General features: G+C 38.5%; 1 protein-coding gene and 1 long non-coding RNA gene across 4 annotated transcripts; both read right to left on the bottom strand.

Annotated features, from left to right (window-relative positions):
• Nucleotides 1-6,355: 6,355 nt before the first annotated feature.
• LOC119741204 lies at nucleotides 6,356-10,276 on the bottom strand. Of its 3 annotated transcripts, none has more exons than XR_005272726.1 (3): nucleotides 9,882-10,276; nucleotides 6,642-9,750; nucleotides 6,356-6,510 (listed from the first exon to the last, which is right to left on the bottom strand). It is a non-coding gene; the product is annotated as an uncharacterized LOC119741204 (long non-coding RNA). The 3 variants fall into 3 exon arrangements; XR_005272727.1 differs by lacking the exon at nucleotides 6,356-6,510 and having other exon boundaries at nucleotides 6,517-6,710; nucleotides 6,870-9,750; XR_005272728.1 differs by lacking the exon at nucleotides 6,356-6,510 and having other exon boundaries at nucleotides 6,517-9,750; nucleotides 9,882-9,950; nucleotides 10,110-10,276.
• A 4,239-nt stretch (nucleotides 10,277-14,515) lies between these two features.
• LOC119741384 (thyrotropin-releasing hormone receptor-like) lies at nucleotides 14,516-15,598 on the bottom strand. Its single transcript, XM_038217135.1, has one exon. It carries the CDS (start codon nucleotides 15,596-15,598, stop codon nucleotides 14,516-14,518), a length of 1,083 nt encoding a protein of 360 aa, XP_038073063.1.
• Between the last annotated feature and the right edge of the window lie 3,299 nt (nucleotides 15,599-18,897).

Raw genomic sequence — 18,897 nt, 5'->3', positions numbered from 1 at the left:
TTTATTTCCAATAGAGGGCGCGCTACACAAATAGCAGTACCTACCGTAAAGTAAGCGCAGATCTCATGATCTGCTCAACCGGAAGTCACTTTAAACAATAAACACTCTCGTTGTATTGGAGACGATAACTCAAGCAAAATATATTGCATTGAATTGAAATTTCGTTTAAAGATTGGTCGTGCTATATGACACGACAGGTATAGAAATTAAGGGCAACCTTTAAAGAATACATTTATTATGATTTAAAGAAACGACATGTCAGTGTACTATATAATCGCGAAAAAAAATCAATCTGAATTCAAGTCACGTTTTATTGAACAATTAAAAATAATACACTCTTGTAATGACGCTAACTCAAGAAAAACACATTGCATTGAATTTAAATCTCGTCCAATAATTGATCGTGACATAAAATGAAAGGTATTTGAACATTGACGGGGAACCGTTGAAGAATACATTTAATACGATTAAACGGGGAAAAAACAGTGTACGAATCGCGTAAAATTCAACCCGATTTCAAGTCACTTTCAATTGAATAAAAATAAAACACCCTTTGTGGAGACGATTACTCAAGAAAAACAAATTGCATTGAATTGAAATGTCCTACAATAATTGGTCGCGATGTGGCGGGAACTCCCAGGGCCAATAAGGCTGTTATTAGTCTGACACCTTTTAGGGTGAAGACAATCCTCTAAAACCAAGGCTCTTCCCTAAAAAAGAGATCATACTCAGAGCATGGGGGAATTCCTCCATGCTCAGAGCGACCTTCAAGGCTAAGAGTGCAGGTCCGTTTTGGTGGAAACTATCGCCGATTATGAATGCGTGTTAATTTTTACCTCTGTTAATTAATTGCACAATAAACCTGTAAACGAAAACACCTGAAGCAGAATTGTCGGTAATCTCAAGCAAAGGCGATCATAATTTAGTTTTCAACGTTTGAACGATCATAATTAAGTGCTAGTACTCAATGTTTTCGAGGTTTTTGCGGGGTTGCAAAAATCTGCACGCTATTTTGAAAGTGTTTGTTCGGAGTTGGCTAATACTGGCTAACAATGTGGTCAATATCACTGAAACAATCATTTCAAGACGAACAAAATGTTCTATACCTTCAGTATGAAAACCTATGAAATTTCCCAAAATATCATAGTTCATGATGTATTGCCAATTAACATTTCCGAAAAGACATAATATCCTATCGGGAAAATTACAGGAACAGATAGCGCTTTCAAGGACCAACAACCGCACATCGATAACTTGAATTCATAACTCACGTCTAACAACTTCGCATTTGTTAAAACCTAGTTTTGCCGTAAAATATATTTTTCAAAAACAGCAACGACCTGACATGACTTATTATGCAACATATGGGGAGGTTGTTGGTTACTAAGTAAAAAGGCGGCGACGATCATCGTGTTCAAAGGCCGCTTGCATTCAAGTTGAATGGTCCAGGCTTTTGGTCACAGTGCTGTAGCTATGGACATTCCTGAGGGATTGGAATGGGTCAAAATGTAAATCACCCAAGAGTTCTGATCCCTTCCGTTCATATATGCATAATCAGACTTTTGACCAGAGATAGGGATCCGTGGACAGCGGGTGATGCTAGCCAGGACTAGTTGGGGAGCGGAATCCGTGCAGATACCGTGTATTAAAAATGTGGTTTCTTTATGTTGAATATTCTGCTCCCGAGAAACAAAAAATAAAGCCAGGACGCTCATTGCATTACTAAACAGGTATGTTTTAAAATCAAAATGGAGCAATGTTCGTGAATTATGTAACATCGTTGAAAGGTAACTCAGATATGTAAATTATGTGCGCGGGAATTTCTTTGTTCGGGTTCGCTTATAAGTGTGTTGCATCATAACGGCCTTCAATTTCAGTTTCCTTTTACAAATGAAAACGAGCTTGTAAATAATGTGGTCATGAGTAGTTTTATTCCGTTTTGTATATTAGCTTTCGATTACAAGAATTTCGGTAAAGGGCCCATAAAATGTATTTTTTTTTCAATGCAATTCTTCAAAATGCACCTCTGTGTCACATTTAACCTTATTTTCAATTTTCACTTTGCCGTTTTAAAGGGTATTTGGTGCCTTTTTGGTTTTCATGCTAATGCAAATTTCCATATTCATGAGTAAAAGTGTGATGTCATATCAGGAAGAAACCTCAATGTTGCAACTGGTTTGTGCACACAAAGTTGCCAGAATGTTGGGTATTTCGCTGTCGTGTTAAACTTTCTTTTCTTTAGTGATTCGTTGCTGTGTCAGTTCATGGCAGTAAGCCAATGAGCAAACTTTTCTCACCAATGTTTTCAATGAGCAATGTTTTGGGTTCACAATTTTAACAGAAAAACACCTTATATGAACACTGTCTTTAACAGTGTAATGACATCATGGCAACAGCGCCTTCGGTTGTCTGGAAAAGCATGATAAATTTGAAATGTTTAAGGAAGTGCACTTTTCAGTAAAAGTAACAAAAAAGGAATGTCAACTAGTTTTTGTAAACTTAATAGGATTAGAAAGTAGCACAAAATAAGTTCCTAAGAAATATTCACAGCATGGGCCCTTTAAACACACAGAAGCAGTACATTTACAAATAAAACAAAATCAAGCCACATTTTACCTATACCGCAAACCGCTGTAAAAATAAAAGTGCATTAAACTACAATATTAACATTAACATATAATAATTGTATATACCTTAAGTGCACAGAGCCAGTATTAGGAGAAAGCCCATAAGACAAATTAAGCATTTTACCCATATGATAATATGGAGTTGGTAATATACATGTAGGCCCCTATAATTAACAAAGCAAAATGTATTTCAATGTTTCAATTTAACACCCCTTCTTCCATTATTAAACTGGTATAAAGAAAATCGTCTTGCAAGGGTCTGGTAGTGTAATATTTAACATAAGATGATAGAGTGTTTCTGTACCCTTGACAGGATTTTTGTTCTGTGTGATTTGGTCCTTTTCGTTTAAAAGTTACGGTAAAGCCTGTAAAGACAGTCCAAAATTGTTTGGGCCACTTTTTAGATTATCTGGTAGCTCAATAAAACTAAAAGGCATTCACATACCTTCTTGGTATATGTAAATGCCTTTCATTAGATACCAGACAATCTGAAAAGTGGCCCAACTTGGAATTCAAATCCTTTCATTTGATAAGCTGTATCTCTCGACTCCGGTGTCCAAACGAGATGGGATAAACACCACTGTGTAGAATATTTACTATACCTTTAGACTCTACAGGGTAAGTCAATAAAGACGAAACCCAAATGTCAGGACTATTGTTGTATTGAAGTTCTGCATGTAACACTTTCAAAATCTATGATATAAAAGCCCAATTCATAAGCTTTCTTTTAGTACAAGAATCATTCAAATCACTCACGTACTTTTCAAGTTACGGAATTTTAAACTCAACAACCATTTTAAAGTTCTGTCCACGGATCACAAAAGCGTGCGTTTTTCAGCAAAACGCAAACCATTCACATACATCCCTAAATTGTGTATGTGATTTGTTTTCGTTTTGCTGAAAGAACACTTCCCTTTTTGTGATCTGTGGACAGAACTTTAAAACGGTGGTTGTGTTTAAAGGTCCGTAACTTAAAAAGTACATAAGTGATTTGAATGATTCTAGTACTAAAAAAAACCCTCATGAATTGAGCTTTCATATCCCAGATTTAAATGGGGTACATGCAGAACTTTACTAAAACAATGGTCCCGACATTTGGGTTTCGGGTTTTTTTTACTCACCCTGTATAGAAAAAAATTACAAAAAACAGAGTGCTAGTATTTTTTAATATTTATGGATTAACTGTTAAAGTTGTATTGACACACGCTGTATATATATATGCAGTCAAATTAATGTTCAGATATTTAATTACAACACTAAAAAAGACCATTAACTCCACTCAAATTAAGATAAACTTTAAAAACCTAACACCTAAATAGTTATGTGCTTCTATTATTTACAAATGGCACTTACAAATTCATTTCAGCTGACACTCCTTATATATTGTTCAAACTCAATGTTCAGTTTTGCCGCCTAGATAAACAAAAGTTATACATGTATATTGGATTTAACATTCCGCCTTTAAAGGAAAGATACAACATTTGCAAACATCAAAACAATGAAACGATCTCATTATCACGAAATACCTATACTAGATTGTTAGGGAATGACAGTCAAAAGCATCCTGAAAAGTCGTAGCTACTGGTGTGCTGAAGTTTTCAAGAAAATTGTATTTTTCCAACGCTGGTCGGCCGACCAGCATTGCAGAAAACTGGCTTTTTCAAAAACTGCTCCTATATTTCAAATTTAGTTATTCCATATTTTCTTTGCAATTGATCACAAAGCTGTGAAGCCTGCAAGATCTAGCAGGTACATTGATGTTTTAATAACGTAGTATGCATGTTATGTCTAATGTTGTCATGACATTTTGCAATAATGTTCTAGCGACATTGTCTCAGTAATGTTTTAACGACACCTTCTTGACATTAATGTAAAAAGTTTGTCTGATGTTTTCATTATGTTATATTTACATTATACTTTAACATCAAAATAATGTTCCAATGACAACTAATGTTGTCTTGACATTTTGCAAAAATGTTATGGCGACATGGTCTTAGAAACATTTTTATTTCGTTCTTACGACTTTCCTGCAAAAGTGAGTTGAACATTATAATAACATTACTCGCACATTTTGCAGAAATGTTGTGAAAACACAATAATAACATCACCAAGACCATGTCGCTATAACATTATAAAAATAACATTATTAAATAACATTAAGATAATGTTACGCGTACATTTCACCGGAATGTTGTTAAAATATAATAATAACATCATTAAGAAACGTTCCAACCACATGTTATTGCGTAAGTTACGTTGGATACTGACGTTTGAACTGTATCACGTGTTTGTACAATGTTCGAGTCTATTCCCACTTCGTTCCTGCAATCAATCGGTTATGTTAGCAATTTCCAAGGTTCCTGAAATTCGATTCATATTGCTTATTATTCAAATTAATACGCAAAACGTATCGTTCATGGCGAAAAAAAGTGACACAATTGCTTCACCAAGGTTTACCACGCCAACCTCGGTTATGTTAGCAATTTCCAAGGTTCCTGAAATTCGATTCATATTGCTTATTATTCAAATTAATACGCAAAACGTATCGTTCATGGCGAAAAAAAGTGACACAATTGCTTCACCAAGGTTTACCACGCCCACCTCGGGTCAACATGTAAAGTAAGGTCACAGTAAAATTATTCATGTTGTTACAACATCATTACAACGTTGTACAATGTATGAACAATGTATGATCATCATGTAAATAAGTGGGCAACAAACTAGTTGATTGTCTCGCTATTAACTTTTATATAATATAACAATTCAAAACAGGGATACAGAATAATGAAATTGAAATGTTGATGCAACCTTATAATTGCAGGAACGAATATGGGAATGGCGTTGCATAGATACTGATTCCAACACTGTACCAACACGAGCAAGTTCAAACGTCAGTGTCAAACCAGACTACAACATGATTGGTTTTCTCGGTTTTTCCAGCATCTACAAGCCCCAAACGTGAAACAAGTCAGTTCAACAATATTTGCCATAGCATAATAATCCTCCAAATCTATTTATTTCTGAAAAATGTAGCAGAATCAAATGTTGGATATTCCCTTTTAACAAGTGTCCTACACTACCATACTGCTTTTCACATTTAATATACAGGGTGTATCAAAAAAAAGTATACACATAGAGAAATTTATCAAAAAAGGATGCTTTTTAATTTTTCAAAAATCTGTCACTAAATATTGATGGACCAAGGTCTTACGCTTCAATTGCCACCTTTTCAATCTTCAGCTGTTCCGCATGAGTGAACACTAGCTATTTACTTTCACCAGATTTGAATTGGCTTGCGCACAAAAGTAAAATGGTTAAAACATAATCAAACACCGTGGTAGGGAAGTTTAGGCATGTGCTTTGTTGCTCACAAACTTTCATGAAAATTGGATTAACCCTTAGTCCTCCACAGGCCCACCAAGTTTGGACTCAAGTTGCGCCTTCCTCAAAACATTAACAACAGCATGACCTTACAAGTCAATGATTATGCCTAATGGTAATCGTCATGAGGGAATGCAACGTTTGCACTTCATGCATGCACGATTCAGTCTTCGACGTGGCCACCATTTCTTTGCACACATACTTCTGCCCTCCTCAGCATGTCATAAACTGCGCACCTAATCATTGCGGCATCCTGCCTCACAACAGCAACTTCGGCAGTAACACGTTCTTGCAGGTCATCCAGGTCTCTTGGTGGAGTGGTGTACACCTTAGACTTAATGTGGTGGTCTACCCTATTATAAGTCTAGGGCTGGGGTCCGTCCTTGATTAAACACGGATGAAACTGGACACCAGTCAATCACTTCTCGATCACTACGGTTTATTACGAATCGGATGCTTGGTCAATCATAGAGGTCGTAATAGAAAACCCCAAAACAAAACCCTGTAACAAAAAAATAAGTATTGCCTATTTATTACATAATACACAGTTTCATAATAATATCTGGGTTCTAGACACACTCTTAGTTCAATAATCGTCTTCAAAAATAATAATAAATATATATAAAACCTTACCCCAGGGTCAGTCAGTCTAAAATATTAGGTTGTCTCGATGCATGTACATGGAGTGGTGTACATTCGGTACTGTGAAAAACACATAGAAGTATTAGAACTACATGGTTAAACACATGTACATGTGGCCTACGCAGAAAGTTTCATGTTATACCTCACGTGGCTGCAAACTTTACACACACAAAAAAGCTGTAAAGTGGGTCTATGTATCATAGCTTAATAAATACTCACTTCCTGGAACTTAAGTCCCCCGAAATTATAGGAAGCAGGGTTATCATTCCTGAGTTCCTGACAGTGACATTAGCGTACAGCATTCTCCTACATGTGTCTGAATTTCTCATCGATTGCCCACTCGAGCTCTCCGCAAAATTATTTCTCATTCAGGGACTGTCCCTCCGCACGCAATAGCGCGCGGTGTCATGGAGACAAACGATAAACACGCCATACACAACAGCGGTGTCCTGTTATATCGGGACTCCCACAACTTCCCTGCTTTTATGCCATGCGACCCGAATGGCACGTACATAAGCATCACAATGACCCAAGGAGATATGTACATCAGTTTACATTAGTTACAATCAATAACCTTTAAAACAAGCAATGGGGGTAATAGATATCTTCAACAATCTGAACGTTTGAGTTTGGGATACTCGGACCAACCCCTGTGGTCACATTTGTAATTAAAAGTAAGCTCAAATGAAAAGCTATAGAAACTCTCTCTCTGTTCCTTTCAAGTGAAAAACACATAATTTAAAGGTACACATCCGTCTTTACTTTACTGTTACAAGCTTTAACTTCAAGCTTTAGTAAAGATATTATCTTGTTTTCTGTATATAATACTGTGTTTAAAGAAAACTGGTGTCAACAAGAAGTTACAATGTTGTACTTCCAATAATACAAACTGTGTTAAACAGATTTCAGAAGAATTCAAACTCGCTCTTCAACTTGTACACAGTATAAGAAAACAAAATGCTTCCTATAAGATATTGGAAAACGTTAGCAGAGCAATATAGCTAGCACACTATCAAAATATTTTGTAAACCAACAACTTTGTTATAGTAACTATAAAACATGAACAAGTAGCAAGCTACAGGGTGCCAGGCTGGTCAAACCATGTCCTATAATAGGAGTACCAGGACCCATTACTTAACTTGATCGTCAAGCAGAATCAATGATAAATAATTAGGTAATTGCATTTGGCCAGCAACCCCAAAGTCTCGTCCGACGTTCAGAGGGCCTCAATCCAAACTCCTCTGGACTTTGGGTGAACATGTGTGTTCCAACTACAGGTGATGTACAGGTGTAACTTGGCCTATGAGCTATGTAAGATCCAATTTGACTCGCTCCCTTATTCGAACTGAAATTACGGATTACAGGAGGTTTGTTTTCAACCTCATCAACATTTGGAACAACGACCAAAATTAAATACTCATCAGATGAGCACTCACTCTCATCATTGAAATCAGAATTTTCATCACAAATACAAGGTGAACAAGAATGTTGACAATCATCAACAAAACTCTCTGTCAAAATCACAAAGTCATCACCATGGGGTTTGTTCAAAGTACTGGAATCATTTACCTCATCAAGAGGGTAATACGCAGGCTCATCCAGTGGGTTCCCTGCTTTTTCCTCTGCCCTAAGTTCAAGCAGAATATTTATATTGGATTGCAGGTCATCTAACTGCTCATTAATTTGTTGCTGCTGCAAAACCAAAATGTTTACTAACTCGATTAAGTATTTCTGACTTTCGAGTAGTGGTAACAGACTATCATGGTCACTTGAACTAAAGTGATTTACATCTATGTCACAATCAGGTATAATTGCTGGGCCATATGGACTACACTTTGCCCTTTCTGTAACAGGTGGGTCTCTTTCCCAACTTGATTGATCACATTTCAAATCTTGAATTTGCTGAGGCACTGGACAACTAATACCTTTCAGTGCTCCAACAATAGTATCAATAAAGGCTCTATGAGATTCCACAACAACATTTACCAAGACCTCATTTGTGGCCATAATTCAAACCAAAGTTATTAGCTTCAAAGCTATACAAGAATCTCAGCTGATGTAAACACAATCAGGGCCGAATTCAAATACAAAATGTCACATGTCTACAATAAGACTAGATGCAATATATGCAATCAAAATGTGTACGCTTAACAGGAAAAATCCAGTCAAAACATAAGGAAAAAAACCTAGCCATGAAAGTGAACTATATTCACTGACCACAAAATATGTCTCTACAAGGTCCCAAATATTCTGGTGAAATTGCCAAACAAAATCTCACAATGGGTTATTCACAAAACCACTCAACAGTGAGCACAAATATAGTTCTACAAATTTAGAACTAGAATTCCATGCATACAAAGCAGGAAGGTAAAAATTTGACAGATTCCACCTTGGAACAAATTGGACAGAAAAGAGTAGACCCATACAATACAAACAGTCTTCAAATGAGCTGTATACAACAAGGGTCAACAGGGGATGCAAATGCAAAAATTCCCTGGATAGATCAGTGAAAGCGCACAAATACAAAAGAATATTCTAGGCTGCAATTTCTCTGAAAATTTCTGTAGCACACCTTACAAGTAGTACGTGAATACAAAATGTTGGCACTTTTCAACAACATTACACAAAATCTTCTGTTGTGAGCCAAAAAAGGTGAGTTTGTCAAAAAGTCTTACATAGCAGGGTTATACATCAATACCCATGGCTGTACACCATGAAAACAAGTTGGCATATGCCAACAATACAAACAGACTTGTGCTCGTCACACAAGTACAACTACATGACAAAATGTCAAAGTGGCTACACGCCGATACCGGCGTATGGCCTCAGCCACACCGCCCGGTAATGCCATCATCCAGTCCGACTCTGGGGGTCTCTTCGGTAGAGGTAGCTTGATGACAATAACTCCCAGCATCCTGTCTACGACGCCATTTTTACTGTGGTGGTCTACCCTATTATAAGTCTAGGGCTGGGGTCCGTCCTTGATTAAACACGGATGAAACTGGACACCAGTCAATCACTTCTCGATCACTACGGTTTATTACGAATCGGATGCTTGGTCAATCATAGAGGTCGTAATAGAAAACCCCAAAACAAAACCCTGTAACAAAAAAATAAGTATTGCCTATTTATTACATAATACACAGTTTCATAATAATATCTGGGTTCTAGACACACTCTTAGTTCAATAATCGTCTTCAAAAATAATAATAAATATATATAAAACCTTACCCCAGGGTCAGTCAGTCTAAAATATTAGGTTGTCTCGATGCATGTACATGGAGTGGTGTACATTCGGTACTGTGAAAAACACATAGAAGTATTAGAACTACATGGTTAAACACATGTACATGTGGCCTACGCAGAAAGTTTCATGTTATACCTCACGTGGCTGCAAACTTTACACACAAAAAAAAGCTGTAAAGTGGGTCTATGTATCATAGCTTAATAAATACTCACTTCCTGGAACTTAAGTCCCCCGAAATTATAGGAAGCAGGGTTATCATTCCTGAGTTCCTGACAGTGACATTAGCGTACAGCATTCTCCTACATGTGTCTGAATTTCTCATCGATTGCCCACTCGAGCTCTCCGCAAAATTATTTCTCATTCAGGGACTGTCCCTCCGCACGCAAAAGCGCGCGGTGTCATGGAGACAAACGATAAACACGCCATACACAACAGCGGTGTCCTGTTATATCGGGACTCCCACATTAACATGGCCTCACAAGAAAAAGTCCAGTATGGGGTAAGATCGGGCGATCTTGGGGGCCACTCGACGGGCCAGTTTTAATGCGATGAATCGATCGCCAAACAATTCAGTGAGACGTTCAGTCACGATCCTCCTCTTGTGCGGTGGTGCCCCATCTTGCGCCCACCAGGCACGCCTAAACTGTTTATTTCTTCTGCCTGGACGTTAACGACAAAAATCATTGACATGCTGAGGAGGGCAGAAGTCTGTGTGCAAAGAAATGGTGGCCACGTCGAAGACTGAATCGTGCATGCATGAAGTGCAAACGTTGCATTCCCTCGTGACGAGTACCATTAGGCCTAATCATTGACTTGTAAGGTCATGCTGTTGTTAATGTTTTGAGGAAGGCGCAACTTGAGTCCAAACTTGGTGGGCCTGTGGAGGACTAAGGGTTAATCCAATTTTCTTGAAAATTTGTGAGCAACAAGGCACATGCCGAAACTTCCCTGCCACGGTGTTTGATTATGTTTTAACCATTTCACTTTTGTTCGCAAGCCAATTCAAATCTGGTGAGAGTAAATAGCTAGTGTTCACTCATGCGGAACAGCTGAAGATTGACATGGTGGCAATTAAAGCGTAAGACCTTGGTCCATCAATATTTAGTGACAGATTTTTTGAAAAATTATAAAACATCCTTTTATGATACATTTCTCTAAGCGTATACTTTTTTTTTGATACACCCTGTATAGAGACACATTAAAAAAATCAAGCTGTATTAATACCTTAGTGCATTCCGCTGTAAAAAAAAAAATGTATTAAACTTCCACATTAACCTTAAAACTAATACAGATTATTAAATTGTGTATACACTTTGAATGCCCAGAGCCAGTTTATTAAAAAGTAACATAAGAAAAATAAGGCATTTTACCCATAATCTATAATAAGGTGGTAATATACAGGGCGAGTCAAAAAGAAAGTTACCAAAATTTAGTATTTTTTTAATATTCAAAAGCAATTAAATTTGAAACACCAATGAAGAATATCCGAAAAGAGCATCTTCTTCCACTCATCTAAAGAGAGAGAAGAATTACTGAAATTGATCCATGCTATCACGAGTTATGCACGTTTTACTAAAAGAACCAATTTGTATAACTGTCCATGGAATGTCATTAGAAGCTATTGAGCTGGGCGAGTTTTACAGATTACATGCTTACGCTTCATTGTAGTCAATATAGGCATTCATTGGTTCGTAGAATGATAAATGATCAGTGGTGGACAGCCGAGTTTTGTGGTCTTTTTTATTGAAATAGACATAACCTGGAAATTGAGCACGTAAATTACGTGAAATGTTCACAGTTAAAAGTCAATAAGATGTACTTTATCCCCATTTTGTTTAATGTGAAATGGAGCAAGCAAAATATTTGTAAAGTATTGTTCAAATTGGGTAATTTTCTTTTTGACTCACCCTGTACATGTATAATTAACCCAAAAAAATGTATTTCAATGTTTACTTAACACCCCTTCATCAATTGTTAAACTGTCGTCTTGTTTAGTAGGCCGGCACGGGGTCTAGTAGTGGCCGTAACTTGCAGGATTGCGCCAATCTTGATCTCCGAAGTGTTCCATTGGCTGAAATGATATTCAAATATTTGGTATAATTTGGTTTGTGACTTGGAATTAATTTGGTTCATGAGATTTCAGGCATTTGACCAAATTAAGACAGTTAAACGGCATGGGCCTTGCCAGGTTTTTTTTTCAAGGGGGGGGGGGGGAAGCAAATTTCCAGCAAAAATTCCTTAACTTTTTCATTATATTCTCAATTTATCATTTTTCCGAGCGTGAGCAGGGGAGCATTTGCCCCCCATCAAATTAACAGCAATATGGCTTCGCACCTCTTTTCATTATTTTTTTCCCCTGTTCCCCCCCCCCCCCGTTTTCCGGAGGGGGGGGGGGTGAGGCGCCCCCTTACCCCCCCCCCCCCCGCGACACCCATGTTAAACGGTTTGAGGTACTAGTTGTAAAGGGCCGGAAAACAGCGTTTATTATGACCTGTCAAAATTACTTAAAACTCTAGGTAGGGCATAGCTTATTTGAGGTTAAATGAATATAGTGGGGCAGTACCTTTAATGATACAATTCGGCAAATAGATATTTGGCTATATGGCCATCGCAGATTTGTCCTTTGAAAAAATATTTTGAGTAACAAGTAATGGCAGCCATTTTGAAAATTTTGAATATTGCTTGTCATTCTACCTGTTTTTTTTTTTCAAAGGACAAATAAGCGATGGCCGTAGCTTGTAGCCAAATATCTTTTCAAGACATTCTTTGACTTTGTGCCAAATTCCATGCTTGTATCATCAAAGGTACAATCCCATCACCTATCTGCCGTACTGACGTGGGGTGCTGTGGTCCAATGGTTACGGTGTTCGACTCGTCACCTGTGTGCCGAGGTACATGGGTTCGAATCCTGACCGTGGGAACATGGTGCTTGTGCTCTTGAGCAAGGCACTTTACCATTATTGCTTCCTCCTTCGGATGGGACGTAAAGCCGTAGGTTCCGTGTGTTGTCAAATGCACGTTAAAGAACCCATTAACACTTATCGCTAAGAGAAGAGATTAGTCCCGGTGTTTCTGGGAGTGGCAGCAATATGCGCAGCAGCATCTTGAAAACCATTATAAGCTGCAACATAATGGGTCTCATATTTCACATAAACTTAAGTTACCTTTCTTTAAATATACATAATCTCTAGCGCTTTGAGTACCTAATTATTGGTAGATGCACTATAAGACTCCGGTGTTATTATTATAATTATGATTCATTTTCGTCTGAATTTGACGAAATGTTTCATTTTCGCTACCAGAGCATTTGATTCCATTTCAGTTCAATCAATTAAGTGATTGAGCAGTACCCGTTTATGTCCATTCATATTCGTTTTATACAAGACTTCTTTTTTTGCCTTCAAAGGGCGATTTCAAACATTCGCCATTCTATTTCACTCTTAGTTTAATGCCATCGGCTCCAGATACAATTAGGGGTTTCTTTTTCATTAACCGTCAATCAAATTAGCTATACCTGAAATCAATTTAGAAAAGATATGCTTGCGTAAATGATTGCACAGGTAGCATAATTGGCCGCCTGTTTCTCAAAACCGGGAAATGAAAACGATTGAACTTTCGTTGAATTGAAATGAACATTTTAGGAAATTGGCCAGGAAAACCTATTTTAATATGGAATTTATTTTTCACAGGGAAAAATGTGGCTCAGTGTTTAATGTGCGCCATTGGGTTGAACGTAAAGATTCAAAATTGTTCACATTTGACGCTCCGTCAAATCGAAAGAACGTAATTGAGGTTATTTGAGAGACAGGTGCAGCGATTTCTAATTACTCGAATCTCATGTCGTAGTGGTTATACTGCACAGTGGATGCCGAATGGCTGCAAAAAGTGCGAAAGGCTGATGCGAACGTTTGCAGATGAAATTTATCACTGAGAAAAGCGTTTGTCTCTCACCCCATGGAATTCGCGCAGCTGCATCTCCTCAAAGCCTGACACCACGTATGGTGTCATGAAGTATGGTGTCATTTCCACATTAAAAGTGTTGATTGTTGCACAAATATTGATACCAATTACATTTATTGACGTAAGGCATGGTAATACTAAAAATCATTAAAGCAAGTGTTAGATGTAAATCAGTGCATACGCATAAACGTTCGTGTAGTTCTAATTTTCTAAGAAAATATTTTCCTCTTACTGCTTTTAGTCTAATGATAAATGCGTAAACTGAGAAATAAGTCTGAATCTCATAAGTTCTGCCGTTTTAACAGTGACCTATTCATATCTGATCTCAAACAACGAACAACCAAATAGCGTCGCGCCCGCTCATCCTACGTTTAACGAAAAATTCTCAAAATTATGTTCTGTTCTGGCTTGCTTTTGCGTTCTAAGTTGCGCACAGAAGAAATACCCCGAATCGGGTAGCAATTAAAAAGTTAGAAATTTGAATAATTCCATGGCTAGATAATGAGTATTTTTTTCAAAAACGACTATTACATTGCTAGAAAAATAGTAATGTATAAAGAACAAAATCGGGTGTGGGGTGAAACTCACAAATACGGTAAGTATGCCTGCATCTTCATTACACCAATGCGATGATGGGAAGAGTCATGTATTAGTCCACTCAGTCAGAGAGAATGTGCAGGTGAACAACTCTGGGTGTTCTCTGAGTTGGTCTAGATGACGAACAGCAAGATGGCATGAAAACCTCACGGAATGCCTGTCTGTACTTCGTGTTGGTTAAGTTGTAGATGAGCGGATTGATACACGAGTTGACGACGAATAGTACTGTGGAGAGGACGTGGATGTTCTGGTCTGCATCCCAGCGAGTCACGCCCAGGGTTTCATGGATGTAACCACTGATTGTAGTGACAGACCTAGGCGCGTTGCAGAGGAAAAAGATCAGGCTGTTGAGAGCAAGCATCCTGGTGATACGGACCCGCGATTGGCATATCTTCCTGATCCATTCGGGAACCTGCTGGTTGGGGCGATTCATGCGATGTGCGAATCGGTTTCTGAGGGCGTGAATGATGCGAGCGTACAGCCAACAATTAAGGGAGAGACACACGATGAAGGGAAGAACTAAGAAGACGTCACTCAGAGATGGGGAAGGATGGAAATTGTCTGTTTTGTAGCTCTCAATAGGAGAGTTGCTTAGTGGGGCAACACCAGACAACTTACAACCCTTTAAAGTGACCATACGCTCCAAGTACACGATGACAGAGTAAATGAGGCTGCAGCACCAGGCTGCAGCAACGAGTTTCATGCTTCGCTTAATGCTTGATATTGCCATGTGCTTGATCGGCTTACATATCGCACGGAATCGATCCCATGCGAGCAGCGACACGGTCGAAATACTGGAATAATACGATGTCGTTGTAATTACCATAAACATACATCCCCATATTTTGGAGGAGTGTGGCGCAGTGTTAGTCAAGCTTGGAATACTGCTGACAATCAAGAGGATGATGTCAGCGATGGCCAGATTAGCAAGGTATACATTGATGACGTTTCGCATGGATTCACGACGAGCCACGACCAGTAAAAATGAACAATTACCCAATACACCAGTCGCCAGAATGACCACCATAAACCAGCGGATTGAGTTAAGGCGCCCTTCATCGCCTACCGTGATGAGTGTATCGTTGACTATCAGAGAGCTATTGGTGGACACACAATTGTTTAACGAAGGGCCAAGAGTGGCCATTTCGTAACAACCGAATTCCCTCTATACTTCTGTCTCACAGACTTAAAGATTTCTCCCGTCTACTTACAACGCGTTTTTGACCAAAGATTTAAACTCGAAGCCCTTTGCAGAGATGCTTTTGTAGCCAATGCCGACCATTAAAACCTAGTAGTCACGTGCAAAGTAGTCACGTTTATGTAACCACCACCAATAGTGTCCTGCATTGTAACGTGTATAGTCCCCGTGTTATATAACTTGTACCCTTTTGCGCATGTCTACGATCACAATCGAGTCACGTTCTTTTTTCTTAAGGTTTGATATTGGTGAAGCCCTTTCGGTGAACTCGTTTGACGGCTTCAAAACGTTTTTCATTCCATGGTTTCTTTACTTCGTAAGTAAGATTGCTGTTGAAATCATTGCAGGCCCTACGAAATTTCCTCGGAAACAGTTTGCAATATAGTGACTGCCTTGTCAACGTTCTCACTGCATCGCGGATGCAATTGTCTTATAGGCTGTTTATAAGCATAATTTTAGATAAAACCTTGATTATAGGCCTACTGTGTATGATATCTTCTACAATAAATTGAAATTATGCATTCACGAGCCTGCATTTCTGAGGCCTTGGATTGAGAACACCCTTTTTGGTAAATCTCGACACCCGAAAGAAAGTTGAGTTTAATTCGATGATTAAATTATACAAACAAACGTTATGCAAATGTACACCTCGTCTGACATACTTCACTTTGATTCGAACAGGCCTAACAAAATATGCCCCAAATTCCACAAAAAGTGGTTGGCATTCCGAGTTATTTGAGCGCTTAGCAATGGTCCTTAGATATTCCTCAGGCACTAAACAAAACGTGCTCAATTAAGTAACACATTTCAAAGCAATGGGTACCCTATTATTAAAATTTTTTGAAATGTTTTGATTCCTTGAATTTCTTAATATTTCTTACATTAACTTTGCATGAAGCCATTTTTTTTTATCTAAAGGTTATTAAGCACCTTCTATGCCTTAGCTTACATTTCGACAGGACTGTCTCTGAACACCACTTTAAGGACCAGACTGTCTTGATTATTTTCAGTTTCAAGCCGGTTTGAAGGACCCCTTCCCCGTCCCGATGGTAGAGGTCTTCAAGTCACAGAATACAGTGTGATGGACTCCGTAAATTCTTGCAGTATGTTCTTGCTTATAAGCAATTGTAGTGTTTATGTATTCGACCCAATGTCTTGATTATCTTCAGTTTGAAGCCGGTTTGAAGGACCCCTACCCCGTCCCATACATAGCGCTTAATACCTAAGGTCTCAGAGTGCTTCACAAGTATTACCCCTGTTCATCAGGACTTGAGACCAGTTTTTGAACCGACGTCAAAAAAAGATATAACAAGTAATTTCAGTAAACTAATGGTCAGTCCCGCTGGCATGGCCTGGGGCTAAGCTGCAAACCACACGCGTGCATGAAATTCCCGTGATGAATCTGTATCCGTGATGATCACACATGCGCATGCGTTGACTAGGTCTTAATGATACGATTTTGCACGAGTTCAAATTGAGCATTGGACAAATCACGCACATCGTCCATGAGCAAATCACATGGTAGGCAAGTAGTGGGTGCACGCGGGGCGGCAAATCCAATTCCACTGTTTTCTGATTAGTTGTTGGCCAATCAACACAACTCCACGTGTAGCAGCGCATCTTCATCAATATTTCTCGATGGGGTCTATCAATGTTGTTCCCAAGACCTTCATTATACAAGCAATGACGCACGAACGCAACTGTATGTGAAGGATTAAGTCACCTCTAAAATTTAGAAGCGCGTTTTCAGTCCTGTTTGCATGCGTTGAATTGGGACAACGGACAAAAACACACTAGCCATGTGGTTGCTAAGGCAAATCGCTTGCCGTTGATAAGCAAAGCTAATCCAATTACGTACTTAGACGCTACAGCAGAGCAGTGAAATTCATGCACCACAAAAAAACATGGTCTTTTGAACGTTGTGTTTCTCAGAAAATATGCTCAGTATGACGAAATTCTAAACTTCATGTCAGTGAAAAAATCGCCGTCATCGATGCCGAAACGTCAATACTTGTTACTGGTGAAGCTGACACATAAGTCTGGAAGAAATCATTCGAAAACTTCCACAAATATATTGTATTTATATCAATTTCTAGGAATTTCTAGGAAGTGTTTTTGTTATTTCACGAGTAGTCACAATATATCATCTCAGTATGTTCCGAATTTCAGCTTAATCTGTTGTTGCAAACCTATATACACCTATAACTATCTCCAAGGAAAATTTCGACGCGGATTTTTAAGCGTGCATTGTTCAGCAAAGCGCCCTAGACGCTACGGTTGACTGTTTTCGGCTCGGCAACACGATAACGAAGGGATTAGCATATACATTAGCGTCACCTGGCGTGACATGGCGTGGGTCTCGGTATCGACCAATGGAAACCGGCAAAAAGGGTGATATTTATCAAATAATAACTCATGAAAGAGGCTTTTCTCCAAATTTGTACTGCACACCATAATGGATAGGAACCTTATTTATATTCATGAGACTTGAAAAGATTAACAGATATTGCAAACGCCAGTGTTTCAACTTTCAAAAATGCACGTACTATCATCACTATTTTCCAATTTCAACAAAAAGTAATAAACATATCACAACGATTTTAACACATACTTGGATCATTATAAGGGAAATAAACTCTGAAAGTTGCATGAAGATACGGTCTTCCAAACGGGAGAAATTTTCAAAGATTTCGCCCGCCTGAGTGAACATGTCAGTGTGCATGTATTTTCTTTCAAAACAAAGTGTAACGTAATCTTTAGAAATCGCCCTACGCAACCACATGGCTGAGACTGCGCTCTTTAAAGCCTACTATGCGTATCCCCCCTGTTCACGGAATCACCACATTAAAATTGGCTCGTGGAGTGCCAGACCAATACCAGTGAGATAGAATTTCAGATTTGTAACAAATTAGAAATGAGGACACCATCAGACCGTGATTCCTGTTCTAAACGCCGTGTTATTGCCATGCCAAATTCGCTTAATTTGGATTTATTTTTTAAATTTTCGACACGGCAATATAGCACGGCGTTTAGAACCATTCGGCTCCGTACGTACGTAAATTCGGCACGTCACCATCATTTGGCTCGACAGGGTACTATCATCGATCCGAACGGCAGTGGCGCTCGAGGCACTGTTCTTAACGCGATGGTATTGCCGTGTCGAATTCAAGTCAATTCGAAGTGGAGCAAACCGTTTAGGAATGCGCATTTTAGAAATGTGATTGTTGCTCATAATATTATTAACA

The sequence above is a fragment of the Patiria miniata genome, unplaced genomic scaffold (assembly GCF_015706575.1).
Source record: "Patiria miniata isolate m_02_andy unplaced genomic scaffold, ASM1570657v1 HiC_scaffold_5, whole genome shotgun sequence".
Taxonomy (NCBI): Eukaryota; Metazoa; Echinodermata; class Asteroidea; order Valvatida; family Asterinidae; genus Patiria; species Patiria miniata.
The sequence above is the reverse complement of the archived record's forward strand: the minus strand, read 5'-3'. Positions and strand labels throughout refer to the sequence as shown.